Source organism: Scyliorhinus torazame, chromosome 6 (genome assembly GCF_047496885.1).
Source record: "Scyliorhinus torazame isolate Kashiwa2021f chromosome 6, sScyTor2.1, whole genome shotgun sequence".
NCBI classification, from domain to species: Eukaryota; Metazoa; Chordata; class Chondrichthyes; order Carcharhiniformes; family Scyliorhinidae; genus Scyliorhinus; species Scyliorhinus torazame.
The window spans coordinates 191,304,596-191,332,042 of NC_092712.1; the positions used below are offsets into that span (position 1 = coordinate 191,304,596).

A 27,447-nucleotide genomic window follows, 5' to 3' on the forward strand; every position below is an offset into this window, starting at 1 on the left:
AAATTCACAGTCATCTGGATTTAGTTCGTCCCTTTGAGTTGGAATCATTGAAACCTCCCCCTTTTTCTCTCCTTCCCTTTCAAAGTACCTTTTAAGCATATTCACATGACACACTCAGTGAGTTTTCCTTCTAGCCGGCATTTATACCACATAATTCACCTCACTTAATTTCCTTTCAATCTGATAAGGTCCACAAAACCTAGCTTTTAAAGTTTCACCGACCACTGGTAACAATACTAAAACTTTATCTCCACTGGCAAAACTATGAACTTTGAATTTCTTGTCCACTATCCGTTTCATCACATTTTGTGCAACTTTTAAATGTTGTCTAGCCAATTCACCTGCTCTATTTAATCGTTCCTTAAAATTTGACACGTAATCCAAAAATGTAAGTTCTGATTTCTCACTCACCAATTTTTCCTCAATCAATTTAAGTGGTCCTTTGACCTCATGACCAAAAATTAGTTCAAAAGGACTGAGTTTGGTTGACTCATTAGGTGCATCCCTAATTGCAAACAGTACGGATAGAATTCCTTTATCCCAATCCTCTGGATAATCTTAATAATAAGCCCTCAACATTGTCTTTAATGTCTGATGCCACCTTTCTAACGCTCCCTGCGATTCTGGATGGTACGCAGTTGATTTAAATTGTTTTATCCCTAAGCTATCCATAACTTCTTTGAATAACCTCGAGGTAAAATTTGATCCTTGATCCGATTGTATTTCTGTGGGTAGTTCATATCTAGTAAAGAATTTAAGTAACTCCTCCGCAATCTTTTTAGCTGTAATAGTACATACTGGAATGGCCTCTGGAAACCTAGTAGACACATCCATTATAGTCAAAAGATATTGATTCCCACTTTTCGTTTTAGGAAGCGGTCCCGCAATCAACTAGGACCCTTGTAAAAGGTTCCTCAAATGCTGGAATGGGTATTAAGGGCACTGGTTTTATCACTGCTTGAGGTTTCCCTATCACTTGACATGTGTGACATGATTGACAACATTTAACTACATCTTTATGTAGTCCAGGCCAATAAAAATGTTTCTGGATTTTAGCTTGAGTTTTCCTTACTCCCAAATGACCTCCCACTGGTACCTCATGTGCAACTCGCAACACCTCCTTTCTATACCCTACCGGCAATACTACTTGATGAACGTCTGCCCACTTTTCATCCGCCTGCACATGTAAAGGTCTCCATTTTCTCATAATTTTACGGTAATAACACTGGTATACACTCAGATTCCTCTTCTGTGTATGCTTTCTGATACATCCGTTTTATTTCTACATCTTTTTGTTGTAACTCCGCCAATTTTCCTGAACTAAAAATATCCACCTCGTCCTCCACCTGTTCTTGTTCTTTTTCAACCATCTGATCAAAAACGTGTCTGATAATTGCACTTCAACTTTATCTTCACTCTTTGATATCTCCTGTGACAGCGTTAACCTGTGACTTTGCGACCTTGTTACTGCACAATCTGGAAAAATCCCACGATATTCATCCTTCAACACTTCAGTTGTCTGATTTTCCACTGGCTAATCAACCACAGTAGGCATCACTCCCATCTGCGATCCAGCTATATCATTGCCTAAGATAAACTGTATTCCTGGACAAGATAGTTTCTCTGTTACTCCTACAACCACTTCACCACTCTTCACTGCACTTTCCAATCTTACCTTATATAATTGAACACTACTCCTCTCACCCTGAATTCCACATATTGCCACCTTTTCTGGCAACATTCTTCCCAAACTCCTCATCTCTTACCATTAAAGATTGACTAGCTCCCGTATCTCTTAAAATTGTGACTTCTTTACCTGCTCCTCCTGATACACATGAGTAAACTTTACCCACAAAAGTAAATGCTTTAAAGAGATCGGGCACCTTCTTATCAATCACCTCTTGATCAGGCTGCACAATCTTTTGCACCTCTTTTGCTTCACTTGGGCTTTCCTTTACCACTTTAACAAACCCCACGGTCTTATCCTGTTTTACCACATCAGCCTTCCCAGTGCTTTTCTTCAACCACCAACACTGTGACTTTACATGGCCCAGTTTATTACAGTGAAAACATTTGAAACTTTTCATTTCTTTTCCGCCGTCCTGGATTTCTTTTTTAGTCTGAGGTACCCTCTCCTTATTATCTCCCATTAGATCACCTTTACCTTAACCACTTGAGTATTTCTCATGTTCCCAGTTTCCATCCCTCACAGGCTGACACTAATGTCGGAAACCAAACTTTGATTGATGAACTAATTCATAATGATCTGCCATTTCTTCTGCTAATCTCGCAGTTTTAACCCTCTGTTCTTCCACATGAGTTCTCACTACATCAGGAACTGAATTTTTAAACCCCCCCAAAAGTATAATTTCTCTGAGAGCTTCATACGTTTTGTCTATTTTCAAAGCCCTTATCCACCTATCAAAATTACTCTGTTTGATCTTTTCAAACTCCATGTGTGTTTGACCAAATTCTTTCCTTAAATTTCTAAACCTTTGTCTGTAGGCTTCAGGCACTAGTTCATATGCACCTAAGATGGATTTTTGCACCTCCTCATACGTCCCAGATACCTCCTCCTGTAGTGATACAAACACTTCACTAGCCCTACCTACCAGCTTTGAATCAGTAATACTGACATGACCTGTGGCCATTTCATTTGTTTAGCTACCTTCTCAAATGAAATGAAAAAGGCTTCCACTTCCTTCTCGTCAAACCTTGGCAATGCTTGGACATATTTAAATAGATCCCCACCAAGCCTTCGTCTATGACGCTCTTTCTCATTATCCTAATCACTATCATCCAACTGCACGTTTCCCTTTATGCCTGCCAATTTTAACTGACTGTCATGTTTCATGGCCATTTTCTGAAGTTCAAACTCTCTCTCTTTATCTTTTTCCCTGAGCTGTATCTCCCTTTCTCTTTCTTTTTCCTCCCTATCTCTTTCATATTCAAGCTACCTTAATTCTTTCTCATGTTCCATTTGTTTAATTTGCAACTGAATTTTTGCCATTTCCAATGAGTCAATCTGTATCTCAGGCAATTTTAAATGCTTAGCCACCGCCATAATTACCTCATCTTTTCGCATTTTGTCAGGTAATATTAACTGCAATGTTTTTGCCAAATTTAACAGTCTGCTTTTAGTCTCTGTCCGTAAGGTACTGCGTGTGACCGTCTCCACCCCCAAAATCTTCTGAGCCTCTGAAAGAGCCATTGTTCACAACACTCTCCCCACTTAAACTAGAATACCACACCTGATAAGCAACCACAATATGCTCACCCCTCACTGTCTTTAAGTTCACTAAGCCAATCCAATAAATAGACACAGTTATCTCCCTCGAGCCCCCAATTTGTTATGGGCCAAGGTTTAGAGAACCCCAAAGTGTATCATGGAGTTCACCTGACCCACAACTTTTACTAGATTGTGGTATGGGGAGCACATGGCCCTCTCTACAGGTGTGGTACAGCAGAAATGGAAAAGTATTTTTTAAAACAAAACAATGTTTATTCTATGAACTCAAGTCAATATTTTTAAAACATACGGTGAACATCTTAGCAACCATTAATTCAAATACATCCCCCAAAGACTACAACACTTTAAACTTTCCTTTTTAACATCCATACGACTTAAAAACCAAAACCTTTAACAGACGAACATCAGGTTAAAGTCACTACTGAAAACATTTATAATTCTGAATTCACCAAATGATTACGAGATAGTCTTTTGATGGCAGAGAGAACAGCAGTACACCTGCTTGGTCTGGCTTCAGCTCCAACACTGAAAATGAAACAAAAACACACCCTGCAGTCTGCTCAAAAACAAAAGTAAAAAGCTGACAGACAGCCCAGCTCCAAGGTAGACTGAAAGAGTTACTTGTAAGGAAATATATGGAAGAGCAGTGGGGGGTGTTCAAAAAGGAAATAAGGAGGGTACATGCCCAACATATTCCCTCTAGGGTAATAGAACATAAGAACATAAGAACTAGGAACAGGAGTAGGCCATCTGGCCCCTCGAGCCTGCTCCGCCATTCAATGAGATCATGGCTGATCTTTGTTGACTCAACTCCACTCTCCGGCCCGTACACCATATCCCCGAATCCCTTTATTCTTTAGAAAGGTATCTATCTTCTTCTTAAAAACGTTTAAAGAAGGAGCCTCAACTGCTTCACTGGGCAAGGAATTCCAGAGATTCACAACGAAATACAGAGGTTTTGTTTTTGAGCAGGCTGCAGGGTGTGTTTTAGTTTCGTTTTCAGCGTTGGAGCTGAAGCCAGACCAAGCAGGTGTACTGCTGTTCTCCCTTTAGAAGTTCCTCCTAAACTCGGTCCTAAATCTACTTCCCCTTATTTTGAGGCTATGCCCCCTAGTTCTGCTTTCACCGACCAGTGGAAACAACCTGCCCGCATCTATCCTATCTATTCCCTTCATAATTTTATATGTTTCAATAAGATCCCCCCGCATCCTTCTAAACTCCAATGAGTAAAGTCCCAGTCTACTCAACCTCTCGTCATAATCTAATCCCCTCAACTCTGGGATCAACCTAGTGAATCTCCTCTGCACTCCCTCCAGTGCCAATATGTCCTTTCTCAGGTAAGGAGACCAAAATTGAACACAATACTCCAGATGTGGCCTCACCAACACCTGATACAATTGCAGCATAACCTCCCTAGTCTTGAACTCCATCCCTCTAGCAATGAAAGACAAAACTCGATTAGCCTTCTTAATCACCTGTTGCACCTGCGCACCAACTTTTTGCGACTCGTGCACCAGCACACCCAGGACCCTCTGCACAACAGCATGTTTTAACATCTTACCGTTTAAATAATAATCCATTCTGCTGTTATTCCTCCCAACATGGATAGCCTCACACTTGGCAACATTGAATTCCATCTGCCAGACCCTAGCCCATTCACCTAATCTATCCAAATCCTTCTGCAGACTTACGGTATCCTCTGCACTTTTTGCTTTACCACTCATCTTAGTGTCGTCTGCAAACTTTGACACATTGCACTTGGTCCCCAACTCCAAATCATCTATGTAAATTGTGAACTGCGGACCCAACACTGATCCTTGAGGGATCCCACTAGTTACAGGTTGCCAAACCGAGAAACACCCATTTATCCCCACTCTCTGCTTTCTGTTATTTAACCAATCCTCTACCCATGCTACCACTTTACCCTCAATGCCATGCAGCTTTAGTTTATGCAGCAACCTTTTGTGTGGCACCTTGTCAAAAGCTTTCTGGAAATCCAGATATACCACATCCATTGGCTCCCCGTTATCTACTGCACTGGTAACGTCCTCAAAAAATTCTACCAAATTAGTCAGATACGACCTACCCTTTATGAACCCATGCTGCGTCTGCCCAATGGGGCAATTTCCCTCCAGGTGCCCCGTTATTTCCTCCTTAATGATAGATTCCAGCATTTTCCCTACAACCGAAGCTAAGCTTACCGGCCTATAATTACCCGCTTTCTGCCGACCTCCTTTTTTAAACAGTGGTGTCACGTTTACTACTTTCCAATCCTCTGGGACCACCCCAGTGTCTAGTGAATTTTGATAAATTATCACTAGTGCGTTTACAATTTCCCTAGCCATCTCTTTTAACACTCTGGGATGCATACCATCAGGGCCAAGAGACTTGTCTACCTTTAGCCCCATTAGCTTGCCCAATACTGCCTCCTTAGTGATTACAATCATCTCAAGGTCCTCACCTATCATGGGCGTCATTCTCCGACCCCACGACGGGTCGGAGAATGGCCGTTGGCCGCCGTGAATCCTGCCCCTGCCGGTTGCCGAAGTCTCCGGCACCGGATATTCGGCGGGGGCGGGAATCGGGCCGCGCCGGTTGGCGGGCCCCCCCGCTGGATTATCCGGCCCGGATGGGCCGACGTCCCGCCGATAAATTGCCTGTCCCGCCGGCGTGGCTTAAACCACCTTTTGAACGGCGGGACAAAGCGGCGTGGGCAGGCTCCGGGGTCCTTGGGGGGGCTCGGGGCGATCTGGCCCCGGGGGGTGCCCCATGGTGGCCTGGCCCGCGATCAGGGCCCACCGATCCGCGGGCGGGCCTGTGCCGTGGGGGAGACTGTGGCGGAGGCGGAAGAGACTTCCTCCACTGCGAATGCGCGGGAAACTGTCAGCGGCCGCTGACGCTCCCGCGCATGCGCCGCCCCGAGATGTCATTTCCTCGCCAGCTGGCGGGGCAACAAAGGCCATTTCCGCCAGCTGGCGGGGCGGAAATTCCTCTGCCGTCGACCCCTCAATGTTGGGGCTTGGCCCCCAAAGATGCGGAGCATTCCGCACCTTTGGGGCGACGCGATGCCCGTCTGATTGGTACCGTTTTGTGCACCAGTCGGCGGACATCGCGCCGTTTCGGGAGAATTTCGTCCCATATCTTTATTTCCATCAGTCACTGGCATGTTATTTGTGTCTTCCACTGTGAAGACTGAGCCAAAAAACCTGTTCAGCTCCTCAGCCATTTCCCCGTCTCCTATTATTAAATCTCCCATCTCATCTTCCAAAGGACCAATATTTACCTGAGCCATTCTTTTTTGTCTTATATATTTGTAGAAACTTTTACTATCTGTTTTTATGTTCTGAGCAAGTTTCCTGTCATAGTCTACCTTACTCTTCTTTATAGCTTTTTTAGTAGCTTTCTGTTGTCCCCTAAAGACTTCCCAGTCGTCTAGTTTCCCACTAATTTTTGCCACTCTGTATGTTTTTTCCTTCAATTTGATACTCTCCCTCACCTCCTTAGATATCCACGGTCGATTTTTCCCCTTTCTACCGTCTTTCTTTTTTGTCGGTATGAACCTTCCATGATAACCGCTGTACCATTTCTACACGCATCCGTTATTTCTTTGCTTATTGCCTGCCCTACCATCCTGTTACTATTTGGTGGCCTATAGACTACTCCTATCAGTGACCTTTTCGCCTTACTATTCCTGATTTCCACCCAAATTGATTCAACCTTGTCCTCCATAGCACCAATATCATCCCTTACTCTTGCCCGGATGCCATCCTTAAACAACAAAACTACACCGCCCTTACCGTCCATTCTATCCTTTCGTATAGTCTGATACCCTTGGATATTTATCTCCCAGTCGTGACCATCTTTTAACCATGTTTCAGTAATGGCCACTAAATCATAGTCATTCACGATGATTTGCGCCATCAACTCATTCACCTTATTCCGTGTACTACGAGCATTCAGGTAAAGTACACTTATGCTGTTTTTTATGTCTTTGTTATGAATCCTAACACCATGATCAGTAACTTTTCGCAAATTATTTTTCCTCTTACCCTTTCTCCTAATTTTCCTTGTCTTTGAACCCATATCTCTACATAATAACCTGTCACGTAACCTGCTGCCTTGCTCTCCATTAACCATTATACTGTCCATAGCTTTACCCTTCCCTTCCCCTCAACGTGCTAGTTTAAAGTCCTTGTGACCAACCTATTTATCCTATTCGCTAGATCGCTGGTCCCAGAATGGTTCAGGTGAAGACCGTCCCAACGGTACAGGTCCCTCCTGCCCCAGTACTGATGCCAATGCCCCATGAAATGGAATCCCTCTTTCCCGCACCACTCCTTTAGTCACGTGTTAACTTCCCTAATTTTCTCAACCCTATGCCAATTGGCACGTGGCTCGAGTAATAATCCAGAGATTATAACCCTGGAGGACCTGTTCTTTAATTTAGTCCCTAGTGTTTGATAATCCCCAAACAGGTCCTCTTTCCTAGTCTTACCTATGTTGTTAGTCCCAACGTGGACACAACAACTGGATCCTCCCCCTCCCTCTCCAAAATCCTTTCAAGCTGATCAGAGATGTCCCTCACCCTGGCACCGGGCAGGCAACATGCCAAACGGGACTCACGATCTGGCTTACAAAGGATGCCATCAATCCACCTGATTATAGAATCCCCTACAACTACCACTTGTCTTTTTGCTCCCCCCTCTTGAATGGCTTCCTGTACCACGGTGCAGTGGTCAGTCAACGCATCCTCCCTACAGCCCTCTTCCTCATCCACACAGGGAGCAAGTACCTCATACCTGTTGGACAAGGTCAAGGGCTGAGGCTCCTCAACTCCTAAACTCAGGATCCCCATACCTGCCTCCCTTGCAGTCACACCACTCTGTCCCTGACCACTGACCAAATTAACAGTACTTATTCTACCGGGTGTGACTGCCTCCTGAAACAAAGCGTCCAGGTAATATTACCCCTCCCTGATGTGCCGCAGTGTGTGCAGCTCGGTCTCCAGCTCATCAATTCTGAGCCGAAGTTCCTCGAGCAGCCAACACTTGCTGCAGATGTTGTCACTGACGGTCTCAATGGGATCCACCAGTTCCATCATCATACAGCACCAGCACATCACCTGTCCAGCCATATTCAACTAGTTAATTAATTTAAATAATTTTTTAAAATTTTGTTGTAGAACCTCAAGGATAAACCCGAACACCAACAAAAACACAGCCCTCTCTCGCCACTCACCCAAACTCAGTCACTCACCTAAACCCAGATGCACTCTGTTCCAATCAGTACTCAGCCACTCACCTAAACTCAAATGGACTCTGTTCCAATCAGCACTCAGTCACTCACCTAAACTCAGATGCACTCTGTTCCAATCAGCACTCCATGTCTAAGGGCACTCCTGCCACACCTTTTGTACCCTGCCTGATTTCCAATGAGCCAATAGGCCCACTCCAGGAAGTGAAGTCTCCAACTGCCACTCGACCTGTAAACTAACCACTTTTAAATATGCACTCACCTCTCCCAGCAGCCCTGCAGCCTGTGGCCTGCTCCAGGAAGTGAAGTCTCTTTTAAATATGCACTCACCTCACCCAGCAACCCTGCAGCCTGCTCCAGGAACTGAAGTCTCTTTTAAATATGCACTCACCTCTCCCAGCAACCCTGCAGCCTGTGGCCTGCTCCAGGAACTGAAGTCTCTTTTAAATGTGCACTCACCTCTCCCAGCAACCCTGCAGCCTGTGGCCTGCTCCAGGAACTGAAGTCTCTTTTAAATATGCACTCACCTCTCCCAGCAACCCTGCAGCCTGTGGCCTGCTCCAGGAACTGAAGTCTCTTTTAAATGTGCACTCACCTCTCCCAGCAACCCTGCAGCCTGTGGCCTGCTCCAGGAAGTGATAGGAAGGTGTAACAAGCCCAAATGGATAACCGGAGACTTTCAAGCTATGATGAGAAGGAGGTGATAGGCTTTTAGCAAGTACAAGAGGAACAAATCAACAGAGGCATTAGTGGAGTTTAGAAAGGGCAGGATGGAGCTTCAGAAGGCATTTAGGAGCAGCACAGTGGCGCAGTGCATAGCACTGCTGCCTCACGGCGCCGAGGTCTATGTTCGATCCTGGCTCTGGGTAACTGCCCGTGTGGAGTTTGCACATTCTCCCCGTGTTTGCATGGGTTTCGCCCCCACGACCCACCGATGTGCAGTCTAGGCGGATTGGCCACACTAAATTGCCCCTTATTTGGAAAAAAAGAATTGGGTACTCTAAATTGATTTTAAAAAAGAAAGAAAGCAATTAGGAGAGCAACGTGGGGATGTGAGAAAGCTCGGGCTGGTAAAAGTTTAAAAAAATCCCAAGATATTCTGTAAGTATATCAATGGGGAAAAGATAACCAGGGATAGAGTGGGGCTCATTAGAGACCCCATTTGGAGTATTGTGAGCAGTTTTGGGCCCCGTGTCTAAGGAAGGATGTGCTGGCCTTGGAAAGGGTCCAGAGGAGATTCATAGGATCGATCCCTGGAATGAAGAGCTTGTCGTATGAGGAACGGTTGAGGACTCTATGTCTGTACTTGTTGGAGTTTAGAAGGATGAGGGAGATTTTATTGAAACTAACAGGATACTGCGAGGCCTGGATGGAGTGAATGTGGAGAGGATGTTTCCACTTTTAGGAATAACTAGAACCAGAGACAATCCTTTAAAACTGAGATGAGGAGGAATTTCTTCAGCCAGAGGGTGGTGAATCTGTGGAACTCTTTGCCGCAGAAGGCTGTGGAGGCCAAATCACTGAGTGTCTTTAAGACAGAGATAGATAGGTTCTTGATTAATAAGGGGATCAGGGGTTATGGGGAAAAGGCAGCAGAATTGGGATGAAAAAAATATCAGCCATGATTGAATGGCGGTGTAGACTCAATGGGCCCAGTGGCTTAATTCTGCTCTTATGTCTTCTGATCTTATGGTCTTATGGAAATCTGTAGGTGGAGCCAGAGGACATTGGTTAGGTGTCGAACGAATATTTCCCATCTGTCTTCACCCAAGAGAATGAGGAGGTAGATATGGAACTCTGGGACAGAGATTATCAGGTTCTTGAGCAAATTGTCATAGGGAGTGACAAGTTATTGGAGGTGTTGGTAGGCGTTGGACAAATCTCTAGATCCAGATGAATTGTGTCCCAGGATGATGTGGGAGGTGAGTGAGAGATTACAGGAGCTCTGGCTCAAATTTTCAATTCCTCTCTGACCACTGAGGGAGGTGCCAGAGGACTTGAGAACAGCTAATGTGGTCCTACGATTTAATAAAGGCTGTAGAGATAAGCTTGGGAACTACAGACCAGTGAGTCATGAATAGAATAGAATACCTACAGTGCAGAAGGAGGACATTCAGCCCATCAAGTCTGCACCGAACCTTAGAATGAGCACTCAACCTGTGCCCACAAATTTGATTGAACTTTATTTAAAAAATATTATTTTATTCTCCTTTTTCACATTTTCTCCCAAATTTACACCCACCAACAATAAACAATAATCAGTAACAAATATGTCAATCCCCACATCAATAACAACGATCCCATCCTTCCACCAAACCGCAAACATTAGCCTGCATTTTCACATAAACAAATGGAATCAGGAATCATCCATAATCACCATTAACACACACCGCCCCCCTCCCCCCAACCCTCTCACCCACCCCCCCAACTAATGTTCGATGTTATCCAGTTCTTGAAAGTGCATGATGAATAATGCCCATGAATTGTAGAACCCCTCCATCCTTCCCCTCAGTTCAAACTTAACCTTCTCAAGAGTCAAGAATTCCAACAGGTCCCCCCGCCACGCCAGGGCACAGGGTGGAGAGGTTGCTCTCCAAGCCATCAAGATCCGCATTTGGGCGATCAACGAGGCGAAGGTTACAACATCTGCCTCCACACCCGTTTCCAACCCTGGCTGGTCCGACACCCTGAATATGGCCTCCCGGGAACCCGGATCCAGTTTCACGTGAACCACTTTAGAAATTACCCTAAAAACCTCCTTCCAGTAATCCTCTAGCTTTGGACAGGACCAAAACATATGAACATGATTAGCACCCCCCGCCGCCCCACCCCCGCAACATCTTCTACTCCTTCAAAGAATCAGCTCATCCTCGTCCTCGTGAGGTAAGCTCTGTATACCACCTTCAGCTGTATCAGCCCCAACCTCGCGCACGAGGTGGAGGCATTCACTCTCCGGAGCACCTCACACCAGAAACCCTCCTCGATATCCTCTCCCAACTCTTCGTCCCACTTTGCTTTGATCCCTTTCAGTGGTGCCTTGTCCTCTTCAAAAATATCTCCCTAAACCGCTGACACTACCCCCTTCTCCAGTCTACCTGTCGTCAGTACCTCCTCCAGCAATGTGGAGGCCGGCTCCACCGGGAAGCTCTGTATCTCCTTTCTGACAAAATCTCGAACCTGCATGTATCTAAACATTTCCCCCTGCTCCAGCCCATACTTCGCTTCCAGCTCCTCCAGACCTGCAAACCGACCCCTAAGAAACAAATCTTTTAGTGTCTTAATCCCCTTCTCCTCTCATTTCCGAAAATTTCCATCCCACCTCCCTGGCTCAAATCTGTGGTTCCCCCGAATCGGCATTTCCCTTGACCCTGCCCCCTCCTGAAGTGTTGGCGAAACTGCCTCCAAATTCTCAATGAAGCTATTATTACCGGACTCCCTGAGTATTTCCCCGGGACTATCGGGAGCGGCGCTGTTGCTAGTCCTTTCAATCCCGACGCCCTGCACAAACTCTCCTCCATCCTGACCCACTGGGAATCAACCCCTCTGACCCAGCTCCGCACCTTCTCCACATTCGCTGCCCAGTAGTAATACATCAGGTTCGGAAGACCCAAACCCCCTGCCTGCTTTCCCCTCTGTAGCAGCACCTTTCTAACTCTGGCCACCTTCCCTCCCCATATGAACAAAGTAATCCTTCCCTCAATCTCTCTGAAAAAAGCCTTTGGCAGGAAAATCGGCAGGCATTTGTTATGGGCGAGGCGTTTTCAGAACCCCAAAATGTATCATGGAGTTCAACCAACCTCTCCCTTTAATGTATTTGTTGTTTTTCCTAGCACACTGCTTTTTCCCTAGGTGTGGGATTACAATTATGGACACGAGGGTTTTTAAACGCAAAACACTGTTTATTCCATGAACTCAACTTAACATCTTAAATAAACATTGGATCTCTTAACAGCCCTTTACTTCAAAGATAACTCAGAAAATATTGCAACAGTAAATAACTCCTTAAAATGTTCCTTCAAACTTCCGCGAGACTTAACATCTTTAAACAGTATCACATCAGGTTAAAGGATATATATATTTGCTGTTGAATGGCAGAGATATATTAGCTTGGTTGACTTCAGCTCCAGCACCTTGCTTTCTTCCTGCAAACTCTCTGGAAACACACAGACACACCCAAGCTGCTTTCTCAAACCTGGCTTTCTCCCTTCAAGCAGATCACAGCTAACCAGAACTTCTCAAGCTGCTGTCTCAAACAGGCTTTCTACTTTTAAACTGCTCTCAGCAAAACCAGCCAGGCACCTTTTAGCTGCTCTCAGCAAAACCAGCCAGGCACTTTTCAAGCTGCAAAACCAAACTGCAAAAATGCCTGAACTGACCTCAGCCCCACCCACTCTCTGACATCACTGTTTTCTTAAAGATAATTGCTTAAACATCCATGTCTTAAAGGTACCCTCACATGACACATTGAAAAATAAACAGAAATCGCGGCAACACGTTCATTTTAAACGCATGTACCCGACCCACCAGTGACAGAGGGAGACCATCCCACCTTGCCAGATCAGCTTTCACTCTCCCCACCAAGCTAGAAATGTTGCACCTGCGGAGCCTCCCCAGGTACCTCAAGTAAATCCCTGCCCTACGGAATGGCAGCCCCCCCACCCCTGCCCCCACCCCCGGCCGAGATACTACAAATTACTCATTCTTGTCTAGATTTAGTTTGTACCCCGGGAAAGACCCAAACACTCGAAGCAGCTCCAATATTCCCCCTATCGACACACTCGGTTCCGACACGTATAACCGCAAGTCATCGGCATATAAGGACACCCTAAGCTCTATTCCCCCCCGCACAATTCCTTTCCATACCCCCAAACCTCTTAATGCGATGGCCAACGGCTCAATCGCGAGTGCAAACAGCAGGGGGGGACATAGGACATCCCTGCCTAGTCCCACGGTGGAGAGAAAAGTATCTCGAGCTGATGTTGTTTGTGCAGACACTCGCCCTCAGCTCCTTATATAGTAGTTTTACCCAGTTCACAAATCTTGGTCCAATCCCAAACTGCTCCAGAACTGCCATCAAGTACCCCCATTCTACCCGGTCAAACGCTTTCTCAGTGTCCAATGCCACAACCACCTCTGTTTCCTTCCCCTCTGCCGGCGCCATAATGACGTTCAATACCCTTCTAACGTTTGAAAAGAGCTGCCTCCCTCTCATGATCCCTGTCTGATCTTCACCTTTCACCTTCGGGAGGCACTCCTCCAGCCTACCCGCCAGTACCTTTGCCAATACTTTTGCGTCCACATTCAGAAATGATGTGGGCCGATACGACCCACACTCCGTCGGATCCTTATCTTTTTTTAGCAACAGGGAAATTGATGCCTGGCCCAAAGTTTCGGGCAACACCCCCTTCCCTATCGCCTCCTCAAACATCCCCACCATCAGGCGTACCAGCTTATCCTTGAATTTGTTATAGTATTCCACCGGAAACCCATCCGGTCCTGCCACCTTCCCCAACTGCATCCTCCCAATCGCATCCTTTATCTCCTGCTCCACTATCGCTCCTTCTAATGTAGCCCTGTCCCCCTCCCCTAACCTTGGGTAGTCCAATCCATCTAGAAATTCCTGCATCTCACGGTCTCCCCCAGGCAGCTCTGACCTGTACAACCTCTCATAAATTTCCTCAAAAACCTTGTTAATCAGATCCGGAGCCACTACCAACTTCCCCGCCCTATCCCTCACCTGAACAATTTCCCTTGCCACTGCTTCCCTCCAGAGCTGACCTGCTAACATATCTCCATGTTCGTAAACTGCACCCTTTGCATGTCTCAGTTGGCACACCGCCTTCCTGGTAGATAGTCGGTCAAAGCTCGCCTGTAGTTCCTTCCCCTTTTCCAGCTTCGCTGGGTCCCCATCTTCTGCATTCCTCCTATCTACCTCCAACATCTCATCTTTTACCCTCTGCCGCTCCAACCTCTCCTCTTTGTCCACCCTGGCGTTAAATGGAATCACCTCACCCCTCACCACTGCCTTTAGAGCCTCCCAGACAACTGCCTTCGACACCTCACCCGTACAGTTGAAACCTACATATTCCTTAATTACCTTTTCAATTTTGTCACAGAACACTTGGTTCCCCAAACGTCCCACATCTAATTTCCACCCCGGCCTATGCGCTATCCCCTTCTCCAGTACCATATCCACCCAATGTGGAGCATGGTCTGACACTGCAATTGCCGAGTATTCCGACCCCTTAACCCCAGCCAGCAAAGCCTTCCCCACCACAAAAAAGTCGATCCGCGAGTATACCTTATGGACTGCTGAGAAAAACGAATACTCCCGTTCCCTCGGTGGCAGAAACCTCCAAGGGTCCACCCCTCCCATTTCCACCATTAGCCCAGCCAACGCCTTCGCCACCCCTGATGGGACCAGCGAGCACGGCCGTGACCTGTCCAACCTTGGCTCCTGCACCAAGTTCCAGTCCCCCCCCCCCACTATCAGTTTGTGTGTGTCTAAGTCGGGGATGGCCTCAAACACCTTCTTTGCAAATCCCACATCGTCCCAATTGGGACCGTATACACTTACAGCGCCACTAACCTACCCTCCAGTGCACCTGTCACAATCACATATCTACCCCGCTGACCTGCCACCACCTTCTCCATCTGGAAGCGTACTCTTTTGCTGACCAATACCGCTACCCCTCGAACCTTCCGTCAAATCCAGAGTGAAACACCTGACTAACCCAGCCCTTTTTAAGTCTCACCTGGTCCTTCACCCTCAAGTGAGTCTCCTGCAGCATTGCTACATCGGCTTTCAAACTTTTAAGATGCGCAAGCACCCTTGACCTCTTGACCGGACCTCCTAACCCCATCACCTTCCACGTGACTATCCTAACTGGGTGTCTCTCAACCCCCCCCCACCCTTCTTATCCACCATCATCATACCACCGGACTCTGCCCCACGAGCCTGACCCGCCCCTATCCCATATTAACATCAAACCCCTTCCCCCCCTCCCCCCCCTCCCAAACCCCACCCCCCCACATTTCCTCTTGAAAAAACATCTCCCAGCATCAATCCCTTCCCCCCCCCCCTCACTCACCTCGTAGGCCCTGCGAAACCTGCTAACCAGGCTCCAATTTCCGCAGCCCCCGTCCCACGTCACCTCCGTTCACTCGCCGACTTTAGTTAGCTAGCGCGGGTGGCTCCCCCTGCCAAGATCTACCATCCCCTCCCACCCAATCCCAGAGAAAGAAAAAACAAAACCAACAATCAAACCCATACAATTCACTAAAATAAGATATAACCATCACAACACAGAATACCAATCAACCCAACCAATAACTTGAACTCTGTAACAATGTGAAGAGAAGTAAATTACAATACATGTCAGTAAAAAGAAAGTTATAACATTTATACATTTTCCAGCTCCCCAATCACAGTCCACAGTCTCTCTTCCAGCTCCGTTCCTCACGTCTGTCCCAAGCATTCCGCCCTCACGAATGCCTCAGCCGCCTCCACTGTCTCGAACGAAAAGTCTTTGGCATCATACATCACCCTCAGCTTCGCCGGGTATACCATACCAAATTGCACCTCCTTTTTGTACAGTGCCGCCTTCACTCGCCTGAACGCCGCTCGTCTTTTTGCCAACTCCACCGTCAATTCTGTAGTGATCTGTACATCTGTACATACATCTGCGCATACACCAGGGACTACAGAAAGATGTAACTGCCACAGCATCACTAGACGGCAGCATCAGAGACGGGTATAAAAGGTCCAGCCCAAGGGAGGATCCGCCTCTTTCAGGAGCACAGGGCTAGTGAGCAGCAGCAGACAGAGACAGCTCAGCATAGGCAGTTTACCTTAGCTTCACTGGTCATACCTCTTGATTGTATTATATCTAGTTAAGCTCTGGAAACACAACAAATCCATTGAATAAAGTATTTGTGTTAACTGGAAGTCTACAATCTTTATTCAGACTTAGAGAATAACATATGATACCAGGAGTGATTTCAGATAGCTAGCTAGAGACCAGCAAGAGAAGAAGGACTTGAGCCGGATATTCGACTGTGGAAGATTTCACAGCAAATGGATTCTCGACGACGAACTGATTCGATGGAACTTGTTGGAACTCCATGGCAGCTGGAAACATCCGGTAATTTAAGTTATAACTGGAAAATGTTTGAACGGCTGTTCCAAATATTTATCACAGCTAATGATTTAAGCACTGCCTCTGATGCCACGAAAATAGCCCTACTACTCTCAACAGGAGGGCATGAAGCTAGAGAAATCTATAATTGCTTTATTACTTAGAAGGTGAGGACAACACCAAAGTAGATGTTATACTCAAAAAATTTGTTGAACGCTGTAACAGTTAGGCTGGTGAGATGCTGGAAAGATTTAACTCTTGTCAGAGAAACGGAGGGCCCACCTCTGATTTTATTACAAATCTCAAATTAATACCACAAGCCTGTGATTATGCTGATTTCAGAGACACTGTGATAATGCATCAATGAATTTCTGGACCATCTCATAATAATTTGAGGGAAGAACTTTCACAAAATAAGTGTTTAACTCTAGAAATCGCTGTACAAAAATGCCTTGCTTATGAACAAAAACAAAATCAGTACTTTGAGTCGCTACAAACACAGAATCATCATTTAGAAAACAAAATCGGTAAAAATGGTGCGAACACTCACCACGAGGTGGAGGCAGGTTTGAATCGGAGAAAGACGGAGATTCTGAGCGGCAGCCATCATAAAAAACGAGCCGCACATGCACAGTTGTGAAAAGAGGACACTGTACAGGAAACTTGGTGTGCGCATGGGCAATCGAGTCCTACGCATGACATCACGAGCATCATGATGTCAGAGGACCAGGACCACGCCCACTTAAAAGGGAAATGCACAAAAATGAACAAAACAAAATTTAAAGTTGCAAAGCCCAATTTTCTTGCCTCAAAAGACAGAACAATGCCCAAACGTACACCAGCAGTTGAAAAGAACTTTCACAACACCCTGGAACAAGCAGTTAGCACCGGCCTGGAAGGTGTTATGGTCCTTGTAGACTACGACTCAGACAAAGATTTCACCTTGGGAGGTGGCTACTCCAGTACCAAATCCGAAACGCATCTAGAGGTGTTGTACCGTGAAGACCCCGACAATGAGTTCTTCGGAATGGGGAATCTGCAGCCCAGCATATATGACATCCCGACTCGTGAGTGCAGGATTATGCTGCGGCCTGACGCCAAGAAACAGAGAGTGGTCCACGCACCATGAAGGGTCCCAGCCTCCACACAAGAAGATGATTTGTTCATTGAACATGAAGAGAACGATCACAACTCCGAAACAAAAAGCGATGATTTGTCCAACGAACAATACACACAATACTGCTCAAACATGGCTGAGTTATTCAGAGATCCTGGTCACAGCATCAGCAACATGGTTGAAAAGCTCAATACGACTCTTCTCATCGTAGATGAATCCAATATCATGTTGCCATGGCAGATCGTCGGTACATCGAATGACAGCAATACCCAAGACGAAGACAACGCCATACAGAGAGCACAGAACAACTACGTTGAGAGAGCACAGATCAAATCTACAGCGAGAACACTGCACGACTCCACAAAGAGAGCGATGACAGACTCCACAGAGCGAGCGATGTCAGACTCCACAGAGCGAGCGATGAAGGACTCCACAGAAAGAGCGATGACAAACTCCACAGAGAGAGCGATGAAGGATTCCACGGAGAAAGCAATAAATGACTCCAAAAGAGGAGCACCTAGAAATCAATGATGATTCAAGTGAACCAGAAATGACTCTAGAAGAGGAGTACCAAGTAAGCAAAGAAGAGGAATCAAATCCACCACAAATGACTGATGTCACCAACATCAATGCAACATCAGATCATTCTCACAATTCTCAAGAAGAAACGCTCAATGTAGCAGATACCACAAAGTGACAATGACTCAAATCATCCACATGGCACACTGATTGAGTGCAACAAGAATAACAAAAACCACAAGAAGCACAGCAGAAACAAGAATAACAACAGCAACAACAAAAACAACATGCAGCGCACCAAGAACGACAAAAGCAACAAGAAGCATCCCAGAAACAACAAGTACGACAAGAAAAAGAACAAAAATAAAAGCAAAAACAATGAAAACAGAATCAACAAGCGCGAAAAAAAGAACAACAAGAACGACAACAACAAGAATGTCAACGAAAACAACCAAGACAGAAACAACAAAAACAACAAGAACGACAATGAAAACAACAAAGACAGAAACAACATCAATGAAACAATGACCTGTACAACATGGTACAGCTCTGCACATGAAGGACAATGCCACAGCACACTGTGAAACAATGACAAGACTACAAACATGCCATGGCATGATAAAGAATCTCACAAATTCACATCTGCTCCAGAACAAACAAGCAAAACAGCTTTCACAAATGATGACATACAGAATCAATACCACAAACACAGGAAAAGGTCGAGGTCAGACAATGGTGCGACACAGAATCGCTACCCGCAATCAAATGGAACAGGGGAAAAAGGTGTCCACATCATCAAACGACTCATCAGCAAGGCAGCCGAGTCACGTTCCGACATCAACCTAGCTCTGTTATCGTACTGAGCAACCCCATTGAGCTTAGGACTGTCGCCAGCGCAAATGCTCTTCGGCAGAGATATCCAGACAACCCTACCGGCAAAGCAATTCCGAGACCCCGGCAACGCACCGGTTCTCGACGGCATGCGGGCACTATGCCCCAAACAAAAACTATACTACGATCAACATGCAATCCCACTCAAATCACTGACAATAGGTGACACCATCAGAATTAGGGACCCAGTAGGCGGATGGTCTGAGTCAGCTACAGTGATCTGGCAGGAGGCACCGCAGTCCTACATTGTCAAATCCTCTGCGGGAGTACTTTTTCACCGTAACCGCCGGATTCTATTAGAGATTCGGCCTACAACGCCAGTATTTCCCACACTGGACTTGACCAAGTCCATTTGTCCACAGGACGTTCCTAGCCACACAACGCCAGACAGTACTCTTGATGACATCAAACCATCATCCCTACTACCAATGTTAAGACGCTCCAGCAGAAGCTGTAAGGCACCCGTCCGGCTAGATTAGTAACGGCACTTCAACACACGCACAAGACAAATATGGACATTTCTCAGGATGGACTCACAACACAGTTTATTGTTTCTGTATTATTTTTATCATTTTCACAGTGTGCAGATTTGCATATTCTCACTACTTGTTATGTACAGTTTTCTTGAGGCCAGTCTAGAAAACATGTCAAATAAAAGGGGGGGGGTGTAGTGATCTGTACATCTGCACATGCATCTGCACATACATCAGGGACTACAGACAGATGTAACAGCCACAGCATCAGTAGAGGGCAGCATCAGAGAGGGGTATAAAGGGCCCAGCCCAAGGGAGGATCCGCCTCTTTCAGAAGCACAGGGCTAGTGAGCAGCAGCAGACAGAGACAGCTCAGCATAGGCAGCTTACCTGAGCTTCACTGGTCATACCTCTTGACTGTATTATACCTAGTTAAGCTCTGGAAACAGAATGAACCCATTGAATAAAGTATTTGTGTTAACTGGAAGTCTACAATCTTTATTCAGACTTAGAGAATAATATAACGTCCTGATAGATCCGAACTCCAGCACCGTCCCACTGCACCTCGCGCTTCTGCTACGCCAGCTTAACACCTTCTCCTTCATGCCGTACTTATGGAAGCAGATAATTACTGCTCTTGGCGGCTCATTCACCTTCGGCTTCGGCCTTAATGACTGAAGCTCGTACCGGGAGGAGTTCTCACCCTCCCCCATCAGCTCTGCCAAGCTCTTAGCGAAGTACTCTGTTGGCCTTGGGCCCTCTGTCCCTTCGTGCAAGCCCACAGTTCTCAGATTGTGCCGTCTCGAGCGGTTCTCCAAGTCCTCGAGCTTTGCTCGGAGTCCTCTGTTGACCTCCACCACCCTCCGCAGCTCGTCCCCCATCGAGGTGAACTGGTCGCTGTGCTGTGACACGGCTTCCTCCACTTCCTTCATCTTCTCGCCCTGCTCTCTCACCTCGGCCGATGTGTTTGCCACAGCTACCCTCACCGGGGCGATTGCCTCCTCCACCAATAATTTCAATGCGACCGCCGTCTCCTTCCTCAAAGCCTCCATTTGCTTCGCAAACTGCTTTTCCAGCTCCACCGCCATCACCTCAGTCACCTTTTCCACCGTAAGTAGTGCGGCCCCACCATACGGTCTGGCATCTGCCATCTTGTCAGCGCTTTTGCTGGCCTTCTCATTCAATGGCGAACCTGGGTTTTCTTCCGAGCTGCTTTTCGCATCCTCTAATGACTTATTATTTTTTCTTTCTTTCAACGATCCGAAAATAAATAAATTATTATTTTCAAAAAAAAATTCCCAAAATTCCAAAATCAAAAAAATCTCTTCCCCCGGAGACGGGACTTCAAGCTCCTCAAAAATCAATTTTCAGTGGGAGCTACCCAGTGTGCTCTAGTCCCCCTCTACATCGCGTTCTGGACTCGTGCCTGCCACCTCAATTGCCTCGCCTCGTGTCAAGCTCCGCCCACGCATCCGACCTCTGGATCGATGCCCCACGCTCCAGCCGCCAGACACTCCCGCCGGGCTCCTCACCGGCTCCAGGCCGGAACGACCTGACACCTGTCCCTCAGGCCCCAAAGGCCGAAGAAACTCAGGAAGAAGGAACAATGGGGAAACCCCCGAAAAAGTCTGAAATTTCGAGGACCGGCGGGAGCCTCTTCTCGACGCAGCCCCTCCGCTCGCGAGCGCCACCGGAAGTTGATTGAACTTTTTGAGCATGTGACCAGGCGTGTAGATGAGGGAAGTGCAGTTGGTGTGGTTTACATGGATTTCAGCAAAGCTTTGACAAAGTCCCACATGGGAGACTTATAAAGGAGGCAAATGCACATGGGATACAGGGTAACTTGATAACGTGGATTTAAAATTGACTTCGCTGTAGGAGACAGAATGATGAGGCAGCTGCTTTCGTGACTGGAAGCCAGTGTCCAGAGGCATACCATAGGGATCTGTGCTTGGTCCCCTATTATTTGTCATTTATATAAACAATATAGATGTGATTGTGCTGGAGGGGGTCCAGGGGCGATTCACCAGGATGTTGCCTGGGATGGAACGTTTACGTTGTGAAGAGAGGTTGGATAGGCTTGGGTTGTTTTCGCTGGAGCAGAGAAGACTGAGGGGGTGACCTGGTCGAGGTGTACAAGATTATGAGGGGCACGGACAGAGAGCAGCAGTTCACCTCAGTTGAAAGCAAGTTACGAGAGGACACAAGTTCAAGGTGAGGCGCAAAAGGTTTATTGGGGATTTGAGGAAAGTATGTTTTACCCAGAGGCTGGTGAAGGTCTGGAATGCACTCCCTGAGAGGGTGGCAGAGGCGGGTGGCCTCACATCCTTTAAAAAGTACCTGGATGAGTACTTGAAGCGTCGTAACATTCAAAGCTTGGCAAATGGGACGAGATAAGCAGGTCAGGTGTCCACCATGCGTCAGTTCAGACCCGATAGGCCGGGAAGGGCCTATTCTGCGCTGTTTTATTCTGTGATTCTCTGAATTACCAGCAGCAGTCTCCACTCTCATTGGTGCTTCTGGCAATCGACAGCTGTCAACCTCCAATTGGCGGCAATTCCTGAAGGTGAGATTTCTGCCCCACTTGGGACTTCATTCTGCAGAGGTCCATGCTTCATTGCACTTAAATTGCAATGGGTACCCCTGGGGAAGGTGACATGTGGGCTGAACTTGCATTATCTGCACTAAATTTTGGCCATAGTAAATAGTAAGGATGAGGGTCATAGGTTCATGAGAACAAAGACCAGTTGATGAAATAGGCAAACACACTGAAGATGGAATTCACATAGAATTACAGATCATTTGCAACAGAGAAGAAGATTATGAACTAAAAGGTTTATGCCACCTACCCTTTATACAAGAATTCTCACACGTTATTACACCTCATCCATCAATATATCCTTCTTTTTCATCCTTTACATACTTGCGTTGCTTCTCCTTTAATGTGTCCCTGCTAATCGTCTCAACTAATAATAATAATAGTAATCTTTATTGTCACCAGTAGGCTTTCATTAACACTGAAATGAAGTTACTGTGAAAAGCTCCTCGTCGCCACACTCTGGCATCTGTTGGGGTACACAGAGGGAGAATTCACAATGTCCAAATTACCGAATAACACATCTTTTGAGACTTGTGGGAGGAAACCGGAGCACCCGGAGGAAATCCACGCAGGCATGGGGAGAAAGTGCAGATTCCGCACAGATAGTGGCCCAAGCCGGGAATCGAACCTGGGACCCTGGAGCTGTGAAGCAACTGTGCTAACCACTGTGCTATTGTGCCGCCCTACTGCCTGTGGTCGCAGGTTCTACATTCTCAGCACTCTGAGTGAAGAAGTTTGATTAAATTTAATACAGAGATGTGAGAAGATATAAAAGAAGAATGTGGTGATGGAATCTAAATTAAATGATAGAATTTAAGAGAGGGTGTAGAAACAGGGACACCAGGGGATGAATATGCACAAATCTTTCAAGTGTCTGGACAAGGTTCAAGCCATGGTTTCCTGAGGCTGCATTTTCAATTCTTGGGCCAAGGTGGCAGGCAGGCAGGCACCTGCGCATCATCAGCCTCCGTGCCACTCCCTTATCAATGTGATGTCCCCAAGCTATATTCAGTAAGGATGGCCCAGGAAAACTGATGCTATAATTAGGTGGTGGCATCGTGATATTGTCACTGGAGTAGTAAACCAGAGGCCCAGCTCTGGGGTCCCATATTCAAATCCCGCCACTGCAGATGGTGAAATTTGAATTAAATAAAAATCTGAAGTTAAATGTCTAATGATGACCATGAAACCATTGTCGATTGTCATAAAAATCCATCTGGTTCACTAATGTCCTTTAGGGAAGGAAATTTGCAGCCCTTACCTGGTCTGGCCCACATGTGACTCCGGACTCACAGCTATGTGGTTGACTCTTAACTGCCCTCTCAAGGGCAATTAAGGATGGGCAATAAATGCTGGCACAACCTGCGATGCCCATGCCCCAAGAACGAATTTTTTAAAAATTAAGGCCCGGTCTCCGCATGAACTATGACTTCCAGTCAACAATGGGGGCAGCTCAAATCAGGTTGGATGATATGCAATTCAGTGTGGTGGGCTCAGGGCAATAAATCAGGGGGAGTGTGGAGTGTAAAAGGAGGGGCCACCCCTCCCCAACCCATAACAGCTGGGCCACATCTGCAGCCATAAGCCATTCCGTGTCGGGGTTGTGTTTTCATGATCACAACCACAGAGTGGGAGTACATTAAGGGACGATTTGGTAAAAGTGTTCACAGTTTTTCAATATTGTAAATAAAGAATAACACTGGACGCGATTTAATGAAAATGAAAGATAGTCCCTTTTCGGGCGTGTTTAGTGGGGTGTTGCCCGGCACTTGCAACATCGAGAATGAGCCCGCTATTAAATGGGACTTCAGTGATGAACGCCCTGTTGAGACTGCACTTAGGCTCATTTTCTGCACTAACGAGCTCAGCTAGCCAGTGCAGGAAGAGATTGGTGCCCCAATTTCATCCCCCCCCCCCCATTGTGGTCTCCTGACCACCCACTGCCCCAACTCACCAATTAGTAGGTCATCGAGCCCCCAGCGCCCCACCTCATAAAGGCAGGGCAGCCCCGGAATCAATCCCGAGCACGGGCAAGATGCCATCATGGCACCTTGGCATTGCCAGCCTTGCACCCTGGCAATGTCCCTGCCAGCCTACTAGTGCCACCTGTGCACCATGGCACTGTGAGGGTGACCCGGGTGTCAGGCTGGCCATGCCATGGTGGCATCAGGAGTGCCAAGTTACCACCCTATCCAGAGCCCGACAATCGAGGAGGCCGTCAATCGACTGGGAGATTCCCCCAAATTCCTGTACGCCTGGTCCACTTTCGTGGAAACCAGTGCCATGCGGTGCCCACTCAGGGGCTCCAAGATGAGACCATTAGGTCCCCCGCCTTGGGTAACTCCTGCTTGAACATGTCCAAGGGCAGCACGGTAGCATAGTGGTTAGCACAATTGCTTCACAGCTCCAGGGTCCCAGGTTCGATTCCCGGCTTGGGTCACTGTCTGTGCGGAGTCTGCACGTTCTCCCCGTGTGTGCATGGGTTTCCTCCGGGTGCTCCGGTTTCCTCCCATAGACCAAAGATGTGCAGGTTAGGTGGATTGGCCATTCTAAATTGCCCTTAGTGTCCAAATTGCCCTTAGTGTTGGGTGGGGCTACTGGGTTATGGGGATAGGGTAGGGGTGTGGGGTTGGGTAGGATGCTCTTTCCAAGAGCCGGTGCAGACTCGATGGGCCAAATGGCCTCCTTCTGCACTGTAAATTCTATGATTGAAGTGAGCTTAACTGCACATTAAATATGCAAATCTTGATCTCGCAACCTTGAGGGCAGGATCCAGATCACAACACCTTGTGTGATCTCGTTAGAGGCCTCTTGCAAGATTTACCGACCTCATCACATCCCAGGTCATGGGCAACGAGGCCATTAGATTACATTCACTGTTTCCAATGGGAAAATAGTCACGGATTTTGATAATTGGCAAAAGAACAACTCGGGAGGTGAGGATTTTGTTTTACATAGCCAGTCGTTTTGGATATGCAAAACATGAACTGAAACTGTTGTGAAAGGAGACTCAATACTAACTTTCAAAAGGGCATTAGATATTTATTGAGAGAAAATCATTTGCAGAGTTATTGGGAATGAAAAGGGATGTGTGAAAGAGTTAACTAAATACTCAAAGGGTCAGCACAGGCAGAATGGGCCAAATGGCCTGCCTTTATGCTGTATAGTTTAATAATATAAAACTAAATCTTGATTGAAATATTAACAAATATCTTGCAGGATCCTCAACTGTTGGCTATGACAATCCAAGCTACCAGGAGGGTGCGAATCCCGACAATGGTCATCCCGAGAATGGAAAGTAAGGAATTCTCTTACAATTCTGAGGCATAATCTTTTCTGTAATCCTCACTGCAAACTAATTTCCGATAAATTTTGTGTTCTGCAGAGAAAAGAACCCCAAGGAGGGAAAGAAGTTAAAAAAGGCGGTTGGATTTTTTGAACTGGTTGGTTTTGCTTCTTGACCTATTTTTCTTCGTATGAATGTACAAAGAGAAGAAATTGGTAGATGTTGAGTCTGGAGAAGGGTGTGTAGATAGCCTGGGTCACATTGAGATCCAAAAAGATGAGGTGTTGGGTGTCTTAAAAAATATTAAGGTAGATAAGTCCCCAGGGCCTGATGGGATCTACCCCAGAATACTGAAGGAGGCTGGAGAGGAAATTGCTGAGGCCTTGACAGAAATCTTTGGATCCTCACTGTCTTCAGGGGATGTCCCGGAGGACTGGAGAATAGCCAATGTTGTTCCTCTGTTTAAGAAGGGTAGCAAGGATAATCCCGGGAACTACAGGCCGGTGAGCCTTACTTCAGTGGTAGGGAAATTACTGGAGAGAATTCTTCGAGACAGGATCTACTCCCATTTGGAAGCAAATGGACGTATTAGTGAGAGGCAGCATGGTTTTGTGAAGGGGAGGTCGTGTCTCACTAACTTGATAGAGTTTTTCGAGGAGGTCACTAAGATGATTGATGCAGGTAGGGCAGTGGATGTTGTCTATATGGACTTCAGTAAGGCCTTTGACAAGGTCCCTCATGGTAGACTAGTACAAAAGGTGAAGTCACACGGGATAAGGGGTGAGCTGGCAAGGTGGATACAGAACTGGCTAGGTCATAGAAGGCAGAGAGTAGCAATGGAAGGATGCGTTTCTAATTGGAGGGCTGTGACCAGTGGTGTTCCACAGGGATCAGTGCTGGGACCGTTGCTCTTTGTAGTATATATAAATGATTTGGAGGAAAATGTAACTGGTCTGATTAGTAAGTTTGCAGACGACACAAAGGTTGGTGGAATTGCGGATAGCGATGAGGACTGTCAGAGGATACAGCAGGATTTAGATTGGTTGGAGACTTGGGCGGAGAGATGGCAGATGGAGTTTAATCCGGACAAATGTGAGGTAATGCATTTTGGAAGGTCTAATGCAGGTAGGGAATATACAGTGAATGGTAGAACCCTCAAGAGTATTGAAAGTCAAAGAGATCTAGGAGTACAGGTCCACAGGTCCTGAAAGGGGCAACACAGGTGGAGAAGGTAGTCAAGAAGGCATACGGCATGCTTGCCTTCATTGGCCGGGGCATTGAGTATAAGAATTGGCAAGTCATGTTGCAGCTGTATAGAATCTTAGTTAGGCCAAACTTGGAGTATAGTGTTCAATTCTGGTCACCACACTACCAGAAGGATGTGGAGGCTTTAGAGAGGGTGCAGAAGAGATTTACCAGAATGTTGCCTGGTATGGAGGGCATTAGCTATGAGGAGCGGTTGAATAAACTCGGTTTGTTCTCACTGGAACGAAGGAGGTTGAGGGGAGACCTGATAGAGGCCTACAAAATTATGAGGGGCATAGACAGAGTGGATAGTCAGACGCTTTTCCCCAGGGTAGAGGGGTCAATTACTAGGGGGCATAGGTTTAAGGTGAGAGGGGCAAGGTTTAGAGTAGATGTACGAGGCAAGTTTTTTTACACAGAGGGTAGTGGGTGCCTCGAACTCGCTACCGGAGGAGGTGGTGGAAGCAGGGACGATAGTGACATTTAAGGGGCATCTTGACAAATACATGAATAGGATGGGAATAGAGGGATACGGACCCAGGAAGTGTAGAAGATTGTAGTTTAGTCGGGCAGCATGGTCGGCACGGGCTTGGAGGGCCGAAGGGCCTGTTCCTGTGCTGTACATTTCTTTGTTCTTTGTTCTTTGTAAGTTAGGAGCAACCGTAGGCCACTCAGC

General features: G+C 46.6%; 1 protein-coding gene across 1 annotated transcript in view; it reads left to right on the forward strand.

The window, feature by feature from the left end:
• Window positions 1-27,447, forward strand: part of abcb5 (ATP-binding cassette, sub-family B (MDR/TAP), member 5) — a 190,218-nt gene that overhangs the window by 18,662 nt on the left and 144,109 nt on the right. The window contains exons 3-4 of the mRNA XM_072509204.1: window positions 25,460-25,538; window positions 25,626-25,683. Of these exons, the coding sequence (XP_072365305.1) occupies window positions 25,460-25,538; window positions 25,626-25,683 (137 nt within the window). The remainder of the gene's footprint in view (window positions 1-25,459; window positions 25,539-25,625; window positions 25,684-27,447) is intronic.